Source organism: Triticum aestivum, chromosome 5A (genome assembly GCF_018294505.1).
Source record: "Triticum aestivum cultivar Chinese Spring chromosome 5A, IWGSC CS RefSeq v2.1, whole genome shotgun sequence".
In the NCBI taxonomy this organism is placed as follows: domain Eukaryota; kingdom Viridiplantae; phylum Streptophyta; class Magnoliopsida; order Poales; family Poaceae; genus Triticum; species Triticum aestivum.
Genome location: NC_057806.1, coordinates 364,712,728 through 364,738,196, shown reverse-complemented (window position 1 = coordinate 364,738,196; position 25,469 = coordinate 364,712,728). Strand labels below are relative to the sequence as shown.

General features: G+C 49.1%; 1 protein-coding gene across 7 annotated transcripts; it reads left to right on the top strand.

Annotated features, from left to right (window-relative positions):
* The first annotated feature begins 703 nt into the window (after nucleotides 1–703).
* LOC123103383 (BTB/POZ domain-containing protein At5g47800) lies at nucleotides 704–7,903 on the top strand. Of its 7 annotated transcripts, none has more exons than XM_044524942.1 (7): nucleotides 704–1,311; nucleotides 2,226–2,320; nucleotides 4,170–4,276; nucleotides 4,383–4,473; nucleotides 5,846–6,247; nucleotides 6,335–7,105; nucleotides 7,190–7,903. In XM_044524942.1, exons 3-7 carry the CDS (start codon nucleotides 4,218–4,220, stop codon nucleotides 7,610–7,612), a joined length of 1,746 nt encoding a protein of 581 aa, XP_044380877.1. In that variant the 5' UTR covers nucleotides 704–1,311; nucleotides 2,226–2,320; nucleotides 4,170–4,217; the 3' UTR covers nucleotides 7,613–7,903. The 7 variants fall into 7 exon arrangements, with proteins under 7 accessions (XP_044380877.1, XP_044380876.1, XP_044380879.1 ...); XM_044524944.1 differs by having other exon boundaries at nucleotides 705–1,311; nucleotides 4,404–4,473; XM_044524945.1 differs by having other exon boundaries at nucleotides 705–1,311; nucleotides 4,404–4,473; nucleotides 5,829–6,247.
* Nucleotides 7,904–25,469: the final 17,566 nt, after the last annotated feature.

Below are 25,469 nucleotides of genomic sequence, written 5' to 3'. Positions count from 1 at the left end.
ACATTCATCGATGTTCATCACAGAAAAAATTCAGATTTTTTTGAATTTTTTTACTTTTTTATTTTATTGTTCATGCGGCAGCGTATGAGCTCGAGATCAAAAGAGCACTTGTATTTGCTATTTTAGTTGGTTGAAATAATTCATGATTTGGAGGAAGTCAAAACGGGTTATTTGCAATTCGTCCAAATAATCTTAGGTTCTCACTATTTTCCCCCAAAACGTTGCATGCAAGTCTTCACAACTCAGCAGTATTATTCTCTCTTTTTTACGAATTTGATCAGATCTATTATAAAAATTCATCGAAAGTACAAAGCATCTCAAACATAACAAAAGTTCTATCAAGATTCCAAAACCATTAAACGACCATTACTGCGGTCAGAACGAGCCGCCGATGCGCCGCTCCTCTGCCGGAATCTTTACTACTCAGCAGTATCATTGTGCTACAAATCATGAGTATTAATGTCGTGTTTTTTTTAGCGGGTACTTAATGTTGTTGTGATCAACTAGTAATATTTCCTTATTATTAAATTCTTAGATCCCAGAGGGGCAGAGCAATATCAGCCGTTAGATCTTGTAGAGTCGACGCCGTTTGGGTTTTAGGAAATAAAAGCTGGAGCTGTAGAAAGGATTCGCCGCACTATCACGAGATCCACAAGGAGTGGAGAGATGCTATATAGTAGTAACACTCGTAGGAACAAATTAACTGTGTGTTGCCGTGTTAGCCATTCGTTGAGAGACCAACAACAACGCCTCGATCAAGATCAACTCGGGTTTCCCCCCGGCCGGGGCTGGGCTGATGATGCTGCTTTTTGGGCCTATTGGGATCGGGGGCGACGTCGATCGAACCTAGTGATGGCAATAATACACCGGCTATCGACCCTCCGATCCGCCGAGTTGTGGGGTCAACAAGATCCTGGACCCTCTCCCTCCCTCCCTCCTTCCCTCTCCCCTTTTCTATTCCTCTCTCTTGATCTTGATTGAATTCACCTCTCACTCAATAAGTAGAGAATCTTCAGCGTCGGATATCTCTTGATTGTCAGCATCCTCCTCCTCTTCTCCCTTCATATAACTCCCTCGACCCACTGCACTCATCTCATACTGCAACAATCCCCAACAATTCTCTCCCTCTCTCTCCTTCCTCTCTCAACGCGGACGGAGAGAGACAGACTCCAAGGAGGAGGTCGAGGAGGAAGAAGAAGAAGAAGAAGAAGACTCCAACGCCTCCCCTGCAGCTAGCGTCTGGGACAAAATTTCTGGATCTTCGAGGAACTGGACGGCGCATGCAACCGCCGCTCCTAAATCCTAATTAAGGTGCTCTTCTTTCTCTCTCCCTACACTAGCTGCAACTTGCATGCACACGAGTTTCAATTTGCATTACCAAAGAGGCCTTAGTCCCTACGGAGAGGCAATGAAATCAAAACCTCGAGATCGTTGCGACTGCGCCCATTCCTGTCCTTGGCAACAGCAAAAATATTTCTCAACCAAGAAAAACTCAAGTCCCTGAGTTCTTCTCTTGCCAAATGGTGTTTTTCCTTAACAATTTTCAAGTCTTTATTATAGCCATTAATTTTATAGATACATAAATGAAAAGGAAATCCTCCATGGAGTGCCCCATACAGGAAAAAGTGCGTGCAATGATGCATGCTTGCCGTCCACATGTAGTAACTGCCTTGTCTCCATTTCTTTTTCAGTTTCCACCTCATCTTTATTATGAGAAAGAAACGGGGGATGCATTCTGCGTTTTTCTTCTTCCATTTCCATTTTCCAGTTCATACATTGAATACTGCTTGTACTGCCTAATTTCGCCAGGGCAGACACCAGCTGCAGAAACATTAAGCCCATGTGTTGCATGGTCCTTGGCTTCCATCATGCAACCAACGACCCCTCTCCTTCCTCCATTGAATCTGTACATTTCGTCCTAGCTGCACTTGACGTTTCAGTCCACTAGTTAATCAGTGAGTTCATTCGGAATTACACGAAAAAGACTGGCCCGTTGAAAGGCGTCCCCGTCTGGAAAAAAAATGGAACTACTGTTCATTTATATATCTGTTTGATAAAAGAAAACTCCAGCTTTTAATTGTAGGTGCTCAATCAAACTCCATATATCCATGTAGTTAGGTAGTGAGTAGTGACCATATGGCAAAGGCTGCAGCACTTGCACACCCTGAGGCCTGCATACATAAATGGACAGTGAGATGATGCCAAGTTGCCAACATCTTGTGCAGAAAAGGGAGGACAGCAAAAGGAGAGGAGGAGGAAGAGCAAGTCATGCATACATGCATGATGGGGCCTTAGGCTTGTGGTTGTGGTGGTGCCTGAGGTACTTACTATTCCATCTGAAACCAGCACAGAGCATTGGTGCCATACATAGATCACCACTGTTTGTTCTCCTGCCTTTTCCATGCCACACTGACCTCTCTCTCTCTCTCTCTCTCTCTCTCTCTCTCTCTCTCTCTCTCTCTCTCTCTCTCTCTCTCTCTCTCTCTCTCTCTCTCTCTCTCTCTCTCTCAATGTCTATGGTACAAGCTGGAGTTTGGTGCAGCAGCATCAGCCTCAAGGGACATTGAGTTGCATGGAGGCCCCATATGTCTTCCTTAATGCCTTGATGCTTGGGCACTCAAGCAACTGCTAGGTACACACACACACATCACACATTCGTAAACCAAACACACAGGGATCCCAAACTCCGACAGATATTCTTCTCTTGGGTGTTCATTTCCCTCTCATGAAAAGCTTGTATTAAACTATATGTTATTTCACCCTCAACCAGTATCTAGGTTAGCCCCCTCCCATCTCTCTAGCTCCTTTCAGGAAAATCTCAATTACCTTATCTTGGATTTTTCGCTTCCTTAAAAAGCTGCCTCCCACAATGTACCTATGTCACCAATGTGGCCTGCACCATGTCTTTGTAATGGAGGATGAGTGTGCACACAAGTCACATCAACACACCCTCAGCAGAGAGGGTGAGGTGAGCCTACTCAAACCACAGAACCCCTAAAATGCCACCATGTTTGTAGGTGTGACTAGCTGTGAAGTCATGCTTGCATAAACCCCAAGGAAATGCATACAAAAAAAATCACATCAACTATACCTTTTTATTTTCTCAAAGATACTCTTAAGGTGAAAGGCTGTGGAGAGCTTGGAAGGATGGGGCCAGGCTGCTATCAAGAAAGAACACGCACACACACACATAGTGGAATGTGTGGTCCTGAAAGCTCCTCTCCCTTAGAGCATATATATACTAGCTGGGCCTGATTGTGCCTTTTCTGTAAAGGAGAACAAGAGCCACATTTTTCCATGAGCTTGAGGTTCAGCTTTTTTTAGATGGCAGATCTTTAAGGTTTTCTGGGCTTCTCTTTGGTTCATCAAGGTTTACATCCACTTTAGCCCAATCAGCATTTTATTGGTTTTACTTCTTCTACACATGTTTATTTTTCCATTGACCTCCATCTGTTGCTTGTTTACTTTGGAAGAACTTATTTGTTGTTGAGTTGTATACAAGGTTATGAAAAGAGTGAATTCCACTTTTTACCCCATATTTGTACATTTGTGACACTAATTACCCCGTCGAGTGAAAATTCGTCTAGAATACCCCTTTTGAAAGCTTTGGACTCTCGTTTTCTGATGCGTGTCCATCAGGTAAGGTGTGAGGTGATGCTCCGGATCCAAAAATATATGGACGGCCACAAGGAATGGAACAGATAGACAAGAGAAGCTTGGACAAGATCGCCAATGATGCCCTCCGATCCTTACAGATTTTTTTACGAATCAATAACGCAACATGCCGATCCTATCGACCATAAACAAAGAAAATGTAAAACTGGGGTAAAACCGTGTTAAAAGTCTTTAAAATCTGATATTTCGATAAAATTTCCGCTAAATGGGGTAATATGTGTCACAAATGTACAACTACAAGGTAAAAAGTGGAATTCACTCTTATGAAAACGAGTTGTAACAGTGGACAGTGGTTATCTGAATCACTGTATCCTGATTAATTATCTGTTTTGTTTTGGGTTGTCATAGGTTGTAACATAATGAATTTTTGTTTCCAGAAAACTTATGTCGATTTTAGACATCTTCTGTGCTAATTATATCTCAATCGATATTCTTACAATCAAATAACTGAAGAATCACCAAACTTACTCCCTTTGCTCCGTATTTTCTTGAAGCAATCAAAAGCAGAGCAGCTGTAGCAGGACATCAAGAAGTTCTAGACAATGAAGTACATGAAGCTTGGGTCAAAGCCTGACACATTCTACACCGAACAAGCCGTCAGGTAAATGTGCAAATTTTCATCCTTGCAGTCAATAGTATATCTACAGTGTCACATGTTAAGAGAGGGGTTAGCCAATGCAACATTACAGTGTCAATAATTAATACAGGGTTTACTTATGGCTTGGCAGGTCAGTAGTGTCAGACATACCTGCTGATCTTATCATACATGTCAACAATACAAAGTATCAACTGCACAAGGTATGTTTCCTCATAGATATACCTGCTGATCTTTTTCAATTTTCAGGCAAATATGTACTTGTCATAAGAATTATGGCCCCACAAGTAGTTTATATGAATATTAAATCACCTAAAATACCTTAAGTTGTCACCAAATCCTTCACGAGGAACTTCTTCACTGAAAAGATTTTATTCCACATCAAAGCCCTAAAGTTGATAAAAAAGAGGTGTACTTGATCATCGACTCTTGTCGTACACACACGTATAAAGCCTTACAGATCCTATGGCCACATTACCTTAGCGATTACTCTGAATTATTATAGCATGAAACTTCCTCATCTAGTTTCATCTTCTTCAGATAGTTTATGGGCTCACATGTTCTCCTTTAGCATTTTATTTCCTCAAGATATGTCACCTGTGGCCTAACGATGGTACGAACTAAGGCGCCTTTACTAGGCCGTTCGCCGCTCGCAATGATTAGCAGGCATCGATCAAAGCCTAATCATGACTTCAAACCGACTCTATATTTGTTTAATCATTCTTTCCAAATGACAAACCTACATCGGGTTGGGTTCATAGGACCGAGGATTCACTTTACCAGGATTGTCAAGGTTGAAGCATAAATAATGTGTGCCGCTCCCTTTCCAGATCCACGCTTGAAAAGCTCCTCATAAATAACATCTAAACCGAGTAAGGTGTTAAGCAAGTAGGGAGAATAGGGTGAATTTCTCTTTAGTCCTCTGTTCTGAATGTCACTAGTTAGTGACTTAGGGCCTTAGTGATGCATGTGCACTGCTCTGCTGAAGCTCTTACTTCAGATCTGTTAACAAATTTTGGTTTTGGCTAAGATCCTGGGACTAGTTTAAGTCACACTATCAGTTAGGTTCAGATTCAGTCAAGTGTATTGTGCTGCATGAAACACAAAAGACAACGGGGATTAACTAGGAGTAGAACTTCAGCAGTGACTCTAACTTGCCAGGAAAGTGCAACATTACTTGTCTCGTTTTTTTTTTAAACATAAATTTCACTCGGATACTATTTTGCAAGGATGTAATCTACCTTTTGCATTTGAATTTTGGGGTAATTTGTAATAGAGTGGGTCTGAATTGTTGCCTCAGTGTTATTTTCAGTTTCTCCATAGTGAAAAGGAAAATTCATGGACAACGTGATGCCTCTTGGTTAACAGCTTACAAGCATTTTTTTTCTCAGATTTTCAGGATTAATATCACAGTTACACACCCCCAAAAAAAGAGTGGGAGAAGAAAGAAAATGCTAATCCTGAGTCTTGACTCTTGACACGAGTACAAGTTGTAGTTGTAGGGCAACTAGCAATTTTGATCGTTTCCCATTTCCAATGTCCAGCCTCTTGATTTCAGGTGTTTTTACCCTGTAGTTCCCCCTGCTGCTCAAGTGCGGCCTCCTGCAGCGCCTCTGCTCCGACACGGAGGCCGACGAGCAGCTACCGGTGCCGGTGGCGCTCCACGACATACCGGGCGGCGAGGAGGCCTTCGAGATCTGCGCCAAGTTCTGCTACGGCATCGCCATCAGCATCAGCGCCAGCAACTTCGTACCGGCGACGCTGGCGGCGCGGTTCCTCCGGATGACGGAGCACGTCGCCAAGGGCAACCTCGTCTCCAAGCTCGACACCTTCTTCGAGTCCTGCGTCCTCCACGGCTGGAGGGACTCCATTGCCGCGCTGCAGGCGGCGTGGCGGATCTCCGGCTGGTCCGAGAGCCGCATCGTCCAGCCATGCGTCGACTCCATTGTCGAGAAGATCCTCCTCCCGCCCTCCCAGGTCTGTTGGCAGGCCGCTGTCGATTTGGGAACGGCGGTTCATTTGGCGCCAAGATTTCTTTTGAATAGTTTGTTTTTCTGTGTGCAGGTCGCGTGGTCGTACACGTACACGAGGCCGGGCTACGCCAAGAGGCCCCACCAGTCGGTGCCCAAGGACTGGTGGACGGAGGACATCTCCGAGCTGGACATCGAGGTGTTCCGCTCGGTCGTCTCCACCGTGCGCGCCACGCGCATGCTCCCGTCGCCGCTCATCGGCGAGGCCCTGCACGTCTACGCCTGCAAGCACCTCCCGGACCCGCTCTACACCGGCGGAACCGCCAACGGGCACGCGTCTCAGAGTCAGAGCTCCTCCTTCACGGCGGCGGCCGCGGCGGCTGAGGAGGCGCTCGCCAAGCAGAGGCGCGTGCTGGAGACCGTCGTCACCATGATCCCCGGCGACGCGGGGTCGGTCACGGGACGGTTCCTCCTCCGGCTGCTGCGTGTGGCGAACTACGTCGGCGCGTCGTCGTCGACGCGCGCGCAGCTGATCCGGCAGGCCGGGTCCCAGCTCGACGAGGCCAAGGCGGTGGACCTGCTCATCCCGCTGCCGTCGGAACCGCAGGCGTACGACGTCGGCGCGGCGGAGGCCGTGCTGGAGCACTTCTTGGCGCAGTTCCAGCGGCCGGCGGCTCCCGACGAGCGCCGGAGGATGAGCGTCGCCATGGAGAAGGTGGTCAGAATCTTCGACGAATACCTTAAGACGATCGCCCTCGACAGTGAGTTTCCCATCGGCAAGTTCATCGACCTGGCCGAGTGCCTGCCCGGCATCGCCCGGAGCGACCACGACGGCCTCTACCGCGCCGTCGACACCTACCTCAAGGTCACAAACTGAAAAAATGTGTCAAGTTTTATGCGATGATCCCTGCCACCTAATCGAATTTGGTTCATCGATCCATGCGTGCAGGAACACCCGGACCTGAGCAAGGCGGACAGGAAGCGGCTGTGCCGGTTGATCGACTGCCGGAAGCTATCGCCGGACGTGCGGGCTCAGGCGGTATCCAATGATCGGATGCCGTTGCGGACCATCGTGCAGCTTCTATTCGTTGAGCAGGAGAGAACAACCGGCGCGGGCGGCAGCCATAGCGTCGCGCCACCGGACCGGGCCTCAGTCGATGCCGTCTCCAGGCTCACGGCAACAGGCAGAGAGGACGAAGCGGCGGCCATGGACCACAGGTCGGATGTGCACCGGCCGCGGCGGGGCGGCCATGAAGGGCGCGCCCAGGGCGAGGCGGCTGCAATGACCAGGTCGCTATCGGCGTCGACGAAGACGGCGGCGAGGAAGGGCAGGACGGCGGAAGAGAGGGGGAGCAGGCTGAGGAACAAGTGAAGCGTAGTAACTTGCAAGGAGCTTAGAATTGATGGCCATGGATGAACTCCCGAGGAGCGTGCATGGCCAACTTCTTGCTTCCGATCCCTTCCCAATTTGTTGGCATGCATACCTGTGGTTCTTGATCATTTTTCTTACTCGTATTGGTTTCAGTGCATCCCATTTTTTGGTGGGAGATGTGGGGTGGGCGTCATGGTTGAGAGAGGGGTACATTTTTGTAATTAAATTAATGGATGGAGGAATAATAATCAAGTGGCTATAATCATATACAATCTAGGGGTAGCTCACTAATCAAAGCTGTCCTTCATTCTTCAACTGCATTTAGTTATGAGATGTTCAATTGATCTGACCATGCAACAAACTGAATGTATTGACCAGCAAATAGCATCGGGTTCTTTTGCTTTCTTGGATGCCCCCGAGACCTCCTCTGCACGATGGCCGTTCAGGACGCCTCTGTGACCGTCGGCCCCTGCCATCCATCCGGTCCCTGGTCAAGAACGTGAAGAAGTTTGGGACGAAGACGAACGGGAAGAAGGCAGACCAAGGGCCTGTTCGGAGTCTCGCCACTCCGCACGACTCCGTTTCCGGAACGGCCTGAGCTTCAGTTGAAAATACAGAGTGGAGAAATAGATGCTCCGCGAGTAGGCGCTGCGCGGGCAGCCTCCTGTGTGTGTGGATGCAGCGCATGTGTTGCCTGTCGCTGCTGCTCCGGGACGCGTGCAAGATACTACTGCGGGTTTTGTAATGGCTTCTTCAGTTTGCGCTCCGGTCGCCATGGTTCCTCTTGGTCCAGCTGCATGTCACACGACTTTTGCTACTGCACCCGTCGCGACTGTTCCGATGGGACCGGTGGCACGTCCCTCTTCACCAACCTCGGGGGCTGCCGCGTCCCCGCCAATTTCACAGACAACTACAGCTCAACCCACGGCTTCGGAGGGTACCTTGTCTGGAGGGCTGGCTTCGCCTCTTCGACGTAGTAGCCGTCATGCCGTCTACGCTGATGGTTCGTCTCCAACTGATGAGCATTCTCTGTCGAAGGCAATGCGCCGTCAGGCCCCGAGGAATTTGGACTACTCACCAAGTCTGTCTTTCGTAAAATCTTTTCTTTTCTTTTCAGATACTCGCATTTCTACTGGCTTGAAGAACGTCGGTGTCTCTATTGGAAAGAATAATTCTGAAATTAATTTGTCGGTTCGGGTATTTAAACATATGGAGATTGACCGATTAAAGGTTTCTCCAAGGCGTATTAGCACCCCACCAGACACCGAAACCGAGGACGATGATGAAACGCATGCCACATATGATGGTCCACTTATCTCCTACTTGGTTGATGAGGTTACCGAGGTTGGATTGGATGACGCAAGACCTGAGTCCATGTTTTGTGACTTCACAACGACTTCGCATAAATCTAAATCACTTCCCTCGAAAAAGAAACAAAAAACGCCCAAGAAGGCGAAGATTTCCACACCGATTCGGGTTTCCACATGAGAGGCATGTTTTGAAATAGCAAAGGTCTTTCAGACTTGGCTAAGCATAAACACGTCGGTGATTGTGTGCGTGAACACGGTTTGAACTTTGTGGCAATTTCTGAGGCTGGTAAAGGTGACTTTCGCCCGCATGTCCTCGACCACCTATCCGGTGGTTTCGACTATTCGTGGCATAGTTTACCAGCTCGTGGAAGGTCTTGAGAAATCCTTCTTGGGATTCAGACCGCAACCATGGATTTATTGGCTTTTTCCTTAGGTGAATTTCATATCAAATTTCACCTACGAAACAGAGCGGATAATTTTACATGGAGCCTGGTCGCAGTCTATGGGGCTGCCCAAGATGAGCATATATCCGCTTTCCTTCGGGAATTGGTGAACCTGGCTAAGGATAACCGGTACCCAATGCTTATTGGAGGAGACTTCAATATCCTTAGGTAACAGGAAGAGAAAAATAATGATCGCTTCGATACTCACTGGCCGTTCCTATTCAATGCAGTGATTGACAGTTCAGATCTTTGGGAGGTTAGTATGTCGGGACGACAAAATTCACTTGGGCTAATAACCGTTATGTGCCGACATACGAGAAGCTCGATAGGGTACTCATGGATACCGAATAGGAGCTAAAATTTCCTCTGGTAACCGTTCGAGCCCTAGAGCGTATCAAGGCACTATCAGATCATGCACCAATCATTCTTGACTCTAACTCTATGAACACATCGGCATGTCGCCCTTTCAAGTTTGAATTGGGATGGTTGCATCGGCAAGGTTTTGTAGACATGGTCAAGAACATTTGGGAGAAGCCCGCTGTTGGTCGTACACTCATTCAGAGATGGAACTTTAAAATAAGGGCATGAGGCGACACCTCTCTGGATGGGCTAAACACACCAATGGGATGTATAAAAAAGAAAAACAACGCCTCTCTACCATTATTGATGACCTCGATAAAATTGCAGAGATGCGCATCTTATCTCAACAAGAGATTGATTTGAAAAATCAATCCAATGAGAAGGTTGGACGTCTTTTGCGAGAAGAGGAAATCAAATATTACCAAAGATCCAAAGTTGATTTCATATTGATGGGAGATAATAATACAAGATACTTCCAATTGGTCGCCAATGGTCGACATAGGAAGAAACGTACTTATAGTCTCCAACAAGATGAAGGGCGGATTGAAGGTCATGAGGAGCTCAAAAAGTATATCACCAGCTACTACAAATCTCTGTTCGGGCCGCCGGATGAAGGGAATTTCACCCATGACGAGAACCGAACAGATGATATTCCTCAAGTCACGGCAGAAGAGAATGACTTCCTCACGACACTTTTCTGAGAGCACCGAAGTTCCAAATGGAACATAACAAAGCTCCAAGACCAGATGGCATCCCTGCAGAATTCTATCAAAATTACTGGTATATCATCAAGTCTGACCTTTTGGAGTTGTTCAATTGTCTTCATGCTGACCAACTTGACCTATTCAGGCTGAATTTTGGCGAGATTGTTTTGTTGCCGAAGATTAAGGAGGCTGAACGGATCCAACAATATAGACCCATATGCCTACTTAATGTCAGCTTCAAGATTTTCACCAAAGTAGCTACGAACAGGTTAAACTCGATAGTTGACCATGTTGTTCGGCCATCTCAAACGGCGTTCATGCAAGGAAGGGATATACTTGATGGCGTAGTAATCCTGCATGAGACCGTTCACAAGATGCGCCGAAAAAACATGAGTGGAGTAGTATCCAAAATTGACTTTGAAAAAGCCTATGATAAGGTTAAATGGTCTTTCCTCCAACAGGCCTTAAGGATGAAAGGTTTCTCTGATAAATGGCGTCAATGGATCCACAATTTTGTAACTGAAGGTAGCGTGGCCATCAAATTCAATGATGATGATAGGCCATTACTTTCAGACCAAAAAAGGACTACGACAGGGTGACTCCATGTCCTCGATGTTAGTTAACCTTGTTGCTGACATGTTGGTCATTCTGATTGAGTGTGTCAAGCAGGACAGACATATTGCAGGAGTAGTGCCACACCTTGTGGATGGTGGCCTCTCTATTCTACAATATGCCCATGACACAGTTCTTTTTATGGAACATAACCTGGACAAGGCTCGAAACCTACAACTCTTGCTTTCAGCGTTTGAGCAAATGTCGGGTCTTAAAATTAACTTCCATAAAAAGCGAACTTTTCTGCTTTGGAGAAGCCGTTAAGGCGGCGGTCGATTATGCTGACTGTTGGGGGTGTCGGGCGACATATGCCAAAGGATGGATTATCATGGTGGGGGATAGTAAGACGTCGCCGGTGCCAGGAAACGGGATGAGGCATAGACACGTATGCCGGCGAACTTTACCCAGGTTCGGGGCTCTCCTAGGAGATAACACCCCTAGTCTTGCTCTGCAGGGTCTCCGCATGATCACTCAAGCAACAATGGTGGCTACAAGCTCGCTCCTTGAGCTGTTTCTCCAGAGGGGGAAAAGGAACAAGGCTGGCCCTAGCTTCCTCTCTGTATGGGTGTGTGTGTGATGACTAAAATATGAACCCTTTGCATGGGTGCCCTGGGGGGGTTTATATAGGCCTACCCTGTTGGAAATATGCCCTAGAGGCAATAATAAATTGATTATTATTATATTTCCTTGTTCATGATAATCGTTTATTATCCATGCTAGAATTGTATTGATAGGAAACTCAGATACATGTGTGGATACATAGACAACACCATGTCCCTAGTAAGCCTCTAGTTGACTAGCTCGTTAATCAATAGATGGTTATGGTTTCCGGACCATGGACATTGGATGTCGTTGATAACGGGATCACATCATTAGGAGAATGATGTGATGGACAAAGACCCAATCCTAAGCCTAGCACAAGATCATGTAGTTCGTATGCTAAAGCTTTTCTAATGTCAAGTATCATTTCCTTAGACCATGAGATTGTGCAACTCCCGGATACCGTAGGAGTGCTTTGGGTGTGCCAAACGTCACAACGTAACTGGGTGGCTATAAAGGTACACTACGGGTATCTCTGAAAGTGTCTATTGGGTTGGCACGAATCGAGATTGGGATTTTGTCACTCCGTGTAAACGGAGAGGTATCTCTGGGCCCACTCGGTAGGACATCATCATAATGTGCACAATGTGACCAAGGGGTTGATCACGGGATGATGTGTTACGGAACGAGTAAAGAGACTTGCCGGTAACGAAATTGAACAAGGTATCGGTATACCGACGATCGAATCTCGGGCAAGTACCATATCGCTAGACAAAGGGAATTGTATACGGGATTGATTGAGTCCTTGACATCGTGGTTCATCCGATGAGATCATCGTGGAACATGTGGGAGCCAACATGGGTATCCAGATCCCGCTGTTGGTTATTGACCGGAGAACGTCTCGGTCATGTCTGCATGTCTCCCGAACCCGTAGGGTCTACACACTTAAGGTTCGATGACGCTAGGGTTATAAAGGAAGCTTGTATGTGGTTACCGAATGTTGTTCGGAGTCTCGGATGAGATCCCGGACGTCACGAGGAGTTCCGGAATGGTCCGGAGGTAAAGATTTATATATAGGAAGTCCTGTTTCGGCCATCGGGACAAGTTTCGGGGTCATCGGTATTGTACCGGGACCACCGGAAGGGTCCCGGGGGCCCACCGGGTGGGGCCACCTGCCCCGGGGGGGCACATGGGCTGTAGGGGGTGCGCCTTGGCCTACATGGGCCAAGGGCACCAGCCCCTAGAGGCCCATGCGCCAAGATAAAGGAAAAAGGGGAGAGTCCTAAAGGGGGAAGGCACCTCCGAGGTGCCTTGGGGAGGATGGACTCCTCCCCCCTCCTTAGCCGCACCCCTTCCTTGGAGGAGGGGGCAAGGCTGCGCCTCCCCCCTCTCCCCTGCCCCTATATATAGTGGAGGGGAGGGAGGGCATCCATACCTGAGCCCTTGGCGCCTCCCTCCCTCCCGTGACACCTCCTCCTCTCCCGTAGGTGCTTGGCGAAGCCCTGCAGGATTGCCACGCTCCTCCATCATCACCACGCCGTTGTGCTGCTGCTGGATGGAGTCTTCCTCAACCTCTCCCTCTCTCCTTGCTGGATCAAGGCGTGGGAGACATCGTCGAGCTGTACGTGTGTTGAACGCGGAGGTGCCGTCCGTTCGGCACTAGGATCATCGGTGATCTGAATCACGACGAGTACGACTCCATCAACCCCGTTCACATGAACGCTTCCGCTTAGCGATCTACAAGGGTATGTAGATGCACTCTCTTTCTACTCGTTGCTGGTCTCTCCATAGATAGATCTTGGTGATTCGTAGGAAAAATTTTGAATTTCTGCTACGTTCCCCAACAGTGGCATCATGAGCTAGGTCTATTGCGTAGATTCTTTGCACGAGTAGAACACAAAGTAGTTGTGGGCGTCGATATTGTTCAATATGCTTGCCGTTACTAGTCTTATCTTGATTCGGCAGCATCGTGGGATGAAGCGGCCCGGACCAACCTTACACGTACGCTTACGTGAGACCGGTTCCACCGACAAACATGCACTAGTTGCATAAGGTGGCTGGCGGGTGTCTGTCTCTCCCACTTTAGTCGGATCGGATTCGATGAAAAGGGTCCTTATGAAGGGTAAATAGCAATTGGCATATCACGTTGTGGTTCATGCGTAGGTAAGAAACGTTCTTGCTAGAAACCCATAGCAGCCACGTAAAACATGCAAACAACAATTAGAGGACGTCTAACTTGTTTTTGCAGGGTATGCTTTGTGATGTGATATGGCCAACAAGAATGTGATGAATGATATGCGATGTATGAGATTGATCATGTTCTTGTAATAGGATTCACGACTTGCATGTCGATGAGTATGACAACCGGCAGGAGCCATAGGAGTTGTCTTTATTTATTTGTGACCTGCGTGTCAACTTAAAACGTCATGTAATTACTTTACTTTATTGCTAACCGTTAGCCATAGTAGTAGAAGTAATAGTTGGCGAGGCAACTTCATGAAGACACGATGATGGAGATCATGATGATGGAGATCATGGTGTCATGCCGGTGACGATGATGATCATGGAGCCCCGAAGATGGAGATCAAAAGGAGCAAAGTGATGATGGCCATATCATGTCACTATTTGATTGCATGTGATGTTTATCATGTTTATACATCTTATTTGCTTAGAACGACGGTAGTAAATAAGATGATCCCTTACAACAATTTCAAGAAGTGTTCTCCCCTAACTGTGCACCGTTGCGACAGTTCGCTGTTTCAAAACATCACGTGATGATCGGGTGTTTTATTCAGACGTTCAAATACAACGGGTGTTGACGAGCCTAGCATGTACAGACATGGCCTCGGAACACACGCAAAACACTTAGGGTTAACTTGACGAGCCTAGCATGTACAGACATGGCCTCGGAACACGGAGACCGAAAGGTCGAGCATGAGTCGTATAGAAGATACGATCAACATGAAGATGTTCACCGATGATGACTAGTCCGTCTCACGTGATGATCGGACACGGCCTAGTTTGACTCGGATCATGTAATCACTTAGATGACCAGAGGGATGTCTATCTGAGTGGGAGTTCATAAGATGAACTTAATTATCTTGAACATAGTCAAAAGACCCTTTGCAAATTATGTCGTAGCTCGCGCTATAGTTCTACTGTTTAGATATGTTCCTAGAGAAAATTATAGTTGAAAGTTGAAAGTAGCGATTATGCGGACAGTAGAAAGCTTATGTCCTTAATGCGCTGCTCAATGTGCTGAACCCCAAACGTCGTTTGTGGATGTTTCGAACATCGAACATACACGTTTTGATAACTACGTGATAGTTCAGTTAAACGGTTTAGAATTGAGGCACCAAAGATGTTTTTGAAACATCGCGAAACATATGAGATGTTTTGAGGGCTGAAATTGGGATTTCAGGCTCGTGCCCACGTCAAGAGGTATAAGACCTCCGACGATTTTCTTAGCCTGCAAACTAAGGAGAAAAGCTCAATTGTTGAGCTTGTGCTCAGATTGTCTGAGTACAACAATCATTTGAATCGAGTGGGAGTTGATCTTCCAGATAAGACAGTGATGGTTCTCCAAAGTCATTGCCACCAAGCTGTTAGAGCTTCGTGATGAACTATAACATATCAGGGATAGATATGATGATCCTTGAGGTATTCGCGATGTTTGACACCGCGAAAGTAGAAATCAAGAAGGAGCATCAATTGTTGATGGTTGGTGAAACCACTAGTTTCAAGAAGGGCAAGGGCAAGAAGGGATACTTCATGAAACGGCAAATCAGCTGCTGCTCTAGTGAAGAAACCCAAGGTTGAACCCAAACCCGAGACTAAGTGCTTCTGTAATAAGGGGAACAACCACTAGAGCAGAATTACCCTAGATACTTGGTAGATAAGAAGGCTGGCAAGGTCGATAGAAGTATATTGGATATACATTGTGTTAATGTGTACTTTGCTAGTACTCCTAGTAGCACCAGGGTATTGGATACCGGTTCGGTTGCTAAGTGTTAGTAACTCGAAATAAAAGCTACGGAATAAACGGAGACTAGCTAAAGGTGAGCTGACGATATGTGTTGGAAGTGTTTCCAAGTTTGATGTGATCTAACATCGCACTCTCCCTCTACCATCAAGATTAGTATTAAACCTGAATAAGTGCTCTTGCACCTAAAGGAATGGTTTATTGAATCTTGATCGTAGGGATACACATGTTCATGCCAAAAGATAGTAATGATAGTACCACCTACTTGTGGCACTGCCACGTAAGTCATATCGGTATAAAACGCATGAAGAAGCTCCATATTGATGGATCTTTGGGCTCACTCGTTTTTGAAAAGTTTGAGACATGCGAACCATGTCTATTGGTGTATATGCATGAAGAAACTCCATGCAAATGGACCGTTTTGACTCACTTGATTTTGAATCACTTGGGACATGCAAGTCATACCACATGGGCAAGATGACTGAAAAGCCTCGTTTTCAGTAAGATGGAACAAGATAGCAACTTGTTGGAAGTAACACATTTTGATGTGTGCAGTCCAATGAGTGCTGAGGCATGCAGTGAATATCGTTATGTTCTTACTTCACAGATGATTCGAGTATATTTACTTGATGAATCACGAGTCTGAATTATTGAAAGGTTCAAGTAATTTCAGTGTGAAGTTGAAAGATCATCGTGACAAGAGGATAAAATATCTATGATATGATCATAGAGATGAATATCTAAATCACGAGTTTTGGCACACAATTAAGACATTGTGGAAATTGTTTCACAATTAATACCGCCTGGAACACCATAGTGTGATGGTGTGTCCGAACATCATAGTTGCACCCTATTGGATATGGTGCATACCATGATGTCTCTTATCGAATTACCACTATCGTTTATGGGTTAGGCATTAGAGACAACCACATTCACTTTAAATAGGGCACCACGTAATTCCGTTGAGATGACACCGTATGAATTATGGTTTAGAGAAACCTAAGTTGTCGTTTCTTAAAGGTTTGGGGCTGCGACGCTTATGTGAAAAAGTTTCAGGATTAAGCTCGAACCCAAAGCGGATAAAGTACATCTTCATAGGACACCCAAAACAGTTGGGTATACCTCCTAATTCAGATCCGAAAACAATATGAATTGTTTCTAGAATCGGGTCCTTTCTCGAGGAAAGGTTTCTCTCGAAAGAATTGAGTGGGAGGATGGTGGAAACTTGATGAGGTTATTGAACCGTCTCTTCAACAAGTGTGTGGCAGGGCACAGGAAGTTGTTCCTGTGGCACCTACACCAATTGAAGTGGAAGCTTATGATATTGATCATGAAACTTCGGATCAAGTCACTACCAAACCTCGTGGGATGACAAGGATACGTACTACTTCAAAGTGGTACGTAATCCTGTCTTGGAAGTCATGTTGCTAGACAACAATGAACCTACGAGCTATGAAGAAGCGATGGTGGGCCCGGATTCCAATAAATGGCTCGAGGCCATGTAATCCGAGAGAGGATCCATATATGAAAACAAAGTGTGGACTTTGGAAGAACTACTTGATGGTCGTAAGGCTGTTAGGTACATATGGATTTTGAAAGGAAGACAGACAATGATGGTAAGTGTCACCATTGAGAAAGCTCGACTTGTCGTTAAGATGTTTTTCGACAAGTTCAAGGAGTTGACTACGATGAGACTTTCTCACTCGTAGCGATGCTAAGAGTCTGTTGGAATTATATTAGCGATTACTGCATTATTTATGAAATCTTGCAGATAGGATGTCAAAACATTGTTTCCTCGACGATTTTCCTGAGGAAAGGTTGTATGTGATACAACCGGAAGGTTTTGTCAATCCCGAAAGATGCTAATAAGTATGCAAAGCTCCAGCGATCCTTCTAAGGACTGGAGTGAGCATCTCGGAGTTGGAATGTATGCTTTGATGATGATCAAAGATTTTGGGTGTATACAAAGTTTATGAGAAACTTGTATTTCCAAAGAAGTGAGTGGGAGCACTATAGAATTTCTGATGAGTATATGTTGTTGACATGTTAATGATCAGAAATGACGTAGAATTTCTGGAAAGCATAAAGGGTTATTTGGAAAGTATTTTTCAATGGAAAAGCCTGGATTAAGCTGCTTGAGCATTGAGCATCAAGATCTATAAGGATAGATTAAAACGCTTAATGGTACTTTCAAATGAGCACATGCCTTGACGTGATCTTGAAGGTGTTCAAGATGGATCAGTCAAAGAAGGAGTTCTTGCCTGAGTTGTAAGGTATGAAGTTAAGACTTAAAGCTTGACCATGGCAGAATAGAGAGAAAGGAACGAAGGTCGTCCCCTATGCTTAAGACATAGGCTCTACAGTATGCTATGCTGTGTACCGCACCTGAAGTGTGCTTTACCATGAGTCAGTCAAGGGGTACAAGAGTGATCCAAGAATGGATCACAGGACAGCGGTCAAAGTTATCCTTAGTAACTAGTGGACTAAGGAATTTTCTCGATTATGGAGGTGGTAAAGGGGTTCGTCGTAAAGGGTTACGTCGATGCAAGCTTAACACCTATCCGGATAGCTCTGAGTAGAGATACCGGATACGTATAATGGCGCAACAATTTAGAATAGCTCCAAGTAGAACAGTTATTTGGAATAGCTCCAAATAGAACGTGGTAGCTGCATCTAGGAGATGACATAGAGATTTGTAAAGCACACACGGATCTGAAAGGTTCAGACCCGTTGACTATAACCTCTCTCACAAGCATAACATGATCAAACCCAGAACTCATCGAGTGTTAATCACATGGTAAATGTGAACTAGATTATTGACTCTAGTAAACTCTTTGGGTGTTAGTCACATGGGGATGTGACCTTGAGTGTTAATCACATATCGATGTGAACTAGATTATTGACTCTAGTGCAAGTGGGAGACTGTTGGAAATATGCCCTAGAGGCAATAATAAATTGATTATTATTATATTTCCTTGTTCATGATAATCGTTTATTATCCATGCTAGAATTGTATTGATAGGAAACTCAGATACATGTGTGGATACATAGACAACACCATGTCCCTAGTAAGCCTCTAGTTGACTAGCTCGTTAATCAATAGATGGTTACGGTTTCCTGGCCATGGACATTGGATGTCGTTGATAACGGGATCACATCATTAGGAGAATGATGTGATGGACAAGACCCAATCCTAAGCCTAGCACAAAAGATCGTGTAGTTCGTTTGCTAGAGCTTTGCCAATGTCAAGTATCTCTTCCTTTGACCATGAGAGCGTGTAACTCCTGGATACCGTAGGAGTGCTTTGGGTGTATCAAACGTCACAATGTAACTGGGTGACTATAAAGGTGCACTACAGGTATCTCCGAAAGTATCTATTGTTTTATGCGGATCGAGACTGGGATTTGTCACTCCGTGTAAACGGAGAGGTATCTCTGGGCCCACTCGGTAGGACATCATCATATGCGCAATGTGACCAAGGAGTTGATCACGGGATGATGTGTTATGGAACGAGTAAAGTGACTTGCCGGTAACGAGATTGAACAAGGTATTGGATACCGACGATCGAATCTCGGGCAAGTAAAATACCGCTAGACAAAGGGAATTGTATACGGGATCGATTGAGTCCTTGACATCGTGGTTCATCCGATGAGATCATCGTGGAACATGTGGGAGCCAACATGGGTATCCAGATCCCGCTGTTGGTTATTGACCGGAGAACGTCTCGGTCATGTCTGCATGTCTCCCGAACCCGTAGGGTCTACACACTTAAGGTTCGATGACGCTAGGGTTATAAAGAAAGCTTGTATGTGGTTACCGAATGTTGTTCGGAGTCCCGGATGAGATCCCGGACGTCACGAGGAGTTCCGGAATGGTCCGGAGGTAAAGATTTATATATAGGAAGTCCTGTTTCGGCCATCGGGACAAGTTTCGGGGTCATCGGTATTGTACCGGGACCACCGGAAGGGTCCCGGGGGCCCACCGGGTGGGGCCACCTGCCCCGGGGGGCCACATGGGCTGTAGGGGGTGCGCCTTGGCCTACATGGGCCAAGGGCACCAGCCCCAAGAGGCCCATGCGCCTGGGGAAACCCTAAAGGAAGAGTCCCAGCAGGGGAAGGCACCTCCTAGGTGCCTTGGGGGGGGAGGACTCCTCCCCTGGCCGCCGCACCCTTGGAGATTGGATCTCCTAGGGGCTGGCGCACCCCCCCCTTGGGATCCCTATATATAGTGGGGTAGGAGGGCCTCTCAAACACACCTTATGCCTTTGGTGCAGCCCCTCCCTCTCTCCCAAGTTCTCCTCCTCCTCTCCCGTAGGTGCTCGGCGAAGCCCTGCAGGATTGCCACGCTCCTCCACCACCACCACGCCGTTGTGCTGCTGCTGGATGGAGTCTTCCTCAACCTCTCCCTCTCTCCTTGCTGGATCAAGGCGTGGGAGACGTTACCGGGCTGTACGTGTGTTGAACGCGGAGGTGCCGTCCGTTCGGCACTTGGTCATCGGTGATTTGAATCACGACGAGTACGACTCCATCAACCCCGTTCACTTGAACGCTTCCGCTTAGCGATCTACAAGGGTATGTAGATGCACTCTCTTTCTACTCGTTGCTGGTTTCTCCATAGATAGATCTTGGTGACGCGTAGGAAAATTTTGAATTTCTGCTACGTTCCCCAACATACCCCCCAGGGGTACAACGGTAATCTGGCCGGGTGTAGGACCCGGCTATCAGTGTCTATGGTCGCCGGCTTCTCCGCCGGCCGCTGGGGCCCGCCGCCTGGTGGATCCCGTCAGCTATCTTGTACTTCGCCTACAAGCAGCGCCCGCCGCTTGCGGGTCCTGCCGGCAGCTTAACACTGTGGCAATGCCACTGATGATGTGTGCTTTGTCGGGGAAGGCGTGGCTACAGTGTCGCCTCCTGGCGGGCGTTCACTGTAGCCATTCCCCATCTCTACTGGTTAATGACGCACAGATTCTGAGGGAGGGGGAGGGCCGCCTGCTGGGAGTCGGCCTCCCCTTGCGCCGGCTGGTCGAAGCTGGCCGCCTTCCGGTTTCGTACGGTCGGGTAGGGCCCGCCGCCAGCGGGCCGTACCGACAGCCCGTAGTGGGGGCATGGCCCTCTCTGCTATGGGTGATGTCATGGGCCACGTGGCAACAGTGCCACGCCGGACGGGGATGTCTGTCCGGTATGTGGCACTATGGCCACGCTCCGCCCTGGATTCAGGGGTGGCAGACGATACTACAGCCACACCCGTCTCGTCACCTTAATGCGGTGCAAACTTCGAGGGCATGAGGGGCCGTCTGCTAGGAGCCGGCCTTTTTGGAGGCCGTATGCCAGGAGTTGGCCCATCTCATGGCCTTCTTCTGAAGAGTGTCGCCCTCTGGTGGCCGGCCGACTCTACCAGCCGGCCCAGAGAAGGCGGTAATTCGTCCTTGGGGTTTGAGGGGCGTAGCCGGCCCCGATGTCTTAAATCGCCATGGGGAGCAGATGAGGCTACCCGTGATCGTTTACTCCGAGAGTAGTCCCCAAAGCTGGTGGGGCATCACAGCTACGAAAGCGAGAAGCCTCAGCAGCTTCCTACTCTGAGTGGTCTGGTGATCTTGTTTCGTCCGCCCCTTGAAGTGCCGATTGGTACAAACCGGCCGCAACCTGGCGGACCGCCTGATGATTTTGAAACGTCGCGGCGGGAGCCGGGTGGCGCGCCAGCCAGGCAGCAGCCTGGCCACCTGTTGTCTGCGCGCCATGTGGCGCCAGCCAGCTGGGCCGGCCTGCCAGCCCACGCGCGTGACGGGACATCGCCATAGGCTGGGGCCCGCCACTCCCGTGCCTCGGCGTGCGCGCGGATCCGGTGCGACCGAGGTGAACGGTTGGAATCCCGCCGCGCAGTAACTACACGTCGTTACTGCGCGGTTAAAGCGGGATTGTGGGGGCGTGGGCGTAGTTAATCCCACGACCCCCGCGTTCTTGCCCCTTCGGCTTCTCCGCCTGGGGCTATAAGTAGAGGAAGGTGAGGGGTGGCAGACGCATGCGCGCCCCCACTCTCCCATCTTCCTTCTTCCTCTCGCTGCTGCTTTCACGCTCTCGTCGCCTTGCCTAAGTGCCACCACAGCTCCTAGTCGTCGAGCGCATCTCGCCCGTAGAGCCGCCGCACCACCGCGGGTCCGCTCGCTCGCCCAAGTTCTTTGCCTCCATCGATTCCGAGCCTCATGGTGCGGGCCAGGGCTTGGGATGGCTCCAACATGCATGAAGATCACATCGCCTTCCTCCGCCAAACGCGACGGCTGCCCGGCGAGAACTACGTCCGGGCACGCACGCCGCCCGAGGAGGAGATCTTGCTGGCACCGCAGGAAGGGAAGCGGGTTGTCTTTCGCTCGCACTTCATCCGCGGCCTTGGCCTGCCGGTGAGTGACTTCCTCCGAGCCTTCCTCCACTTCTAGCGCCTTCAACCGCACCACCTGACGCCCAATATGGTGGTGTTGTTGTCGGCCTTCGTCACCCTCTGCGAGGGTTATCTCGGCATTCCCCCCACCCTCGAGTTGTGGGGCGGATTCTTCTACACCAAGCTCGGCACCGCCGCCAAGAATGAGGCGGCTCAGTGCGGCACCTTTGTCGCAGTGCGTCGCCCGGGCACCAGGAACTGCTTCCCGGCCATCAGCCTGACACAGTCGGTCAAGCTTTGGCCGCGGTCGTACTTCTACGTGAAGAACGTCCACCCGGAGCACGACTTCGTCAACCTGCCGGCGTACAAGGCCGGCCCGCCAGCCGAACCCCGCACCAACTGGACCTTCAAGCCAAAGGTACTGTCGGCCGCCTCCCTTGCCGCCATCGCCTGGCTCCGAGAGATGACAGAGTCGGAAGGCCTGAAGGCCTCGGACCTGCTAACCGCCTTCATGGTGCGCCGGGTGCTCCCCCTCCAAACCCGGCCTCACTTGATCAGCCGGATGAGCGGGCACCGAGACCTGAGCCAGATGTGCACCAGGGAGATGCCGGAGGTGGAGGCGGCCCGCCTGGTAAACTTTATTTCGAACTGCAAGCTCTCAGAGGAAGAGTGGCAGTTCGGCAAGCGGCCGTACTCCCGCGTAGACCCTCCTCCTGCGGTAAGCCCTCAATTCTTTTTCTTCTCATGTGCTGAGTTTTGCTTTTTGTCGCCTGATCAATCAATCACTTGTGCAGATCATCACGTCCCAGTCGGCAGTCGACACCTTCGAGGAGGGCCAAGAATACCAGCCGGACCGGACGGTGAGCGATGCAGACGACCCTGATTTGGGGGCGGCTGCCTTGGAGGAAGACGACGCCACAGGCGGTGGCAGCGGAGCAGGCGGCTCCGGAGGAGGCGGCGTTGAGGCGTGGCCGGACGATGATGAGGGTGAAGATGAGCCACGCCGCCCCCACGGAGCCGACAAGGCGGGCGGGAGCTCATCAGCCACGGCTGCTGTGCCAGGCGGCGCACAGAAGCGCCGAGCCGCCAAGCCGCTGTTTGACAGCCGGCCAAAGAAACCGAGGAACCCGGCCACCGCGACTAGGCGTCATGAGGCCGCCGCGAAGGGACCCAATTCCAAAGGGCCCCAAAGCAGCCCCCAATAGTATCTGCGTAAGTACTTTGACTCCCCTCGCATTTTTTCCTTTGCCTTTCTTGCAATGATTCTTTCTGAATTTCTTCTTGTCTTTTTTTATCAGCGCCCCGCTCTCTCTTGAGCGGTCGGCCTCTGCTTCCGTCATCGGGGGGATGGAGAGCTTTTTCAACACCCGCCGCCTAGACCCGCGCGCCGAGCTCCAAGCGGCAACAGAGAGGAACGTGCAGGAGGAGCGGGAAGAAGTCGAGCGGCAGAAGGCGGCAGCGGCCAAGGCGGCGCAGGAAGAGGCCGACGCAGCTGCCAAGGCCCAAGCCGATGCCGCGGCCAAGGAACGAGCGGACGCGGTCGCCAAAGCGTGGGCAAAGAAGGACACGTCCGTCCAGGCACCGCAACTAATCATCCCCTTGCGCGCCGCCTCACCAGCGCTAGGGGCTGAGGTGCTGACTAGAGGAGCCGGCGATGACCAGCCGGTCGTGGGAGGCGGAGGAGGCGACACTGTCATCTTGGGGGCGGAGGAGCCACTGCAAGCGCTGACTGCTGATGCCCCCAGTAGTCGGCCAGAGGAGCCGCCGGTGCCACCAGCTGGCAACGAGTTGGTGGTGGGCTCTGCCCCAGTGGTCCACACTCAGGGGCGTCATCGCCCGGAGAAAGCGGTGTCGGCGCCAAGGCCGCTGGAAGTTGGGGCCGCGAGCTCTTCGGCCCCCGACGCCGAAGCCAGCAATGTCGCTCTGCTGGAATGGACTCTCAGAGGTGGAACAAATGTGTTGAACCGTGCCGCCATCGACGTCCAGGCCCATCTTCAGGCCTAAAGCTCCGCCCTCCAACAATACACCAAGGAGTTCCTAGCGACATGGGCCGCCATCCGGGTATGTCTCTTGAGCCTTGTATTTTTCCTGAAATCTTCCGGCGGGGCGCGCCAGCGCACCCACTGGGTGTAGCCCCCGAGTTCCGGGCCGACTGCTGAGCAGGCGCCTCAGAACTTAAGGTAAGTTCCAAGTGCTAACGTCTTCTTCTTTCTTCTCTTGTCTTGGTTGCAGGATTATCACAACATTCGTGCGGCTGCCTTCAACTCTTACGCCCAGGAGCTGGCCAAGCGGTCTGCTGAACTGACCGAGAGCCGGCATGAGTACGTCTTCCTTATTCATGCGGGGGCGCGCCAGCGCACCTGCGGGGTGTAGCCCCCAAGATTCGGGCCGACTGTTGAGCAGTTGGGCTGGATCTTTCAGCGACTACTCTTTTTTCTTTTGCTATCTTGCTGACTGTCTTTTCTTTTTTTTCTTCCGCAGGAGCCAATGCCGACTTGCAGCAGCGGCTGGGCGAAGCGCAAACCGCGCTGCGCACCAAGGAGGAGGAGCGCGACCGTATGGAGCAGGAGCGCAACCGCCTGGCCAAGAAATTGGCTGACCAGGCCGACCAGCACCAGGTGGAGCTGCAGAAGCTCCAGGACGCGGAGAAGGCACTCGAGGCTGAGTTCGAGACCCAGTGCTCGAGTTGGGTCAATAAGGAGAAGGCTCTGGCCGACGGCTACGGCCAGATTGAGGACATTCTTGATGGTAAGCCGTTCTTCCCTTTTTCGTCTGTCGACTTCTCGTTCAAGCCAGAACTCCGACTTCATGCTTCTTTTTTCTTCTTGCGCAGAGTATTTTACTGGTCACGCCCGAAGGAAATATGCCCTAGAGGCAATAATGAAGTTATTATTTATTTCCTTATATCATGATAAATGTTTATTATTCATGCTAGAATTGTATTAACCGGAAACATAATACATGTGTGAATACATAGACAAACAGAGTGTCACTAGTATGCCTCTACTTGACTAGCTCGTTGATCAAAGATGGTTATGTTTCCTAACCATAGACATGAGTTGTCATTTGATTAATGGGATCACATCATTAGGAGAATGATGTTATTGACTTGACCCATTCTGTTAGCATAGCACTTGATCGTTTAGTTTGTTGCTATTGCTTTCTTCATGACTTATACATGTTCCTATGACTATGAGATTATGCAACTCCCGTTTACCGGAGGAACACTTTGTGTGCCACCAAACGTCACAACGTAACTGGGTGATTATAAAGGTGCTCTATAGGTGTCTCCGAAGGTACTTGTTGGGTTGGCGTATTTCGAGATTAGGATTTGTCACTCCGATTGTCGGAGAGGTATCTCTGGGCCCTCTCGGTAATGCACATCACATAAGCCTTGCAAGCATTGCAACTAATAAGTTAGCTGTGGGATGATGTATTACGGAACGAGTAAAGAGACTTGCCGGTAACGAGATTGAACTAGGTATTGAGATACCGATGATCAAATCTCAGGCAAGTAACATACCGATGACAAAG

Excerpts from the sequence above, each read along its gene's own strand:
- LOC123103383 (XM_044524941.1), top strand. The coding sequence starts at position 4,218 with ATGAAGTACATGAAGCTTGGGTCAAAGCCTGACACATTCTACACCGAA. Across the intron at positions 4,277-4,382 it reads TACACCGAACAAGCCGTCAG|GGTTTACTTATGGCTTGGCA; the intron begins GTAAATGTGCAA and ends TAATTAATACAG. Across the intron at positions 4,474-5,845 it reads CAAAGTATCAACTGCACAAG|TTCCCCCTGCTGCTCAAGTG; the intron begins GTATGTTTCCTC and ends TTTACCCTGTAG.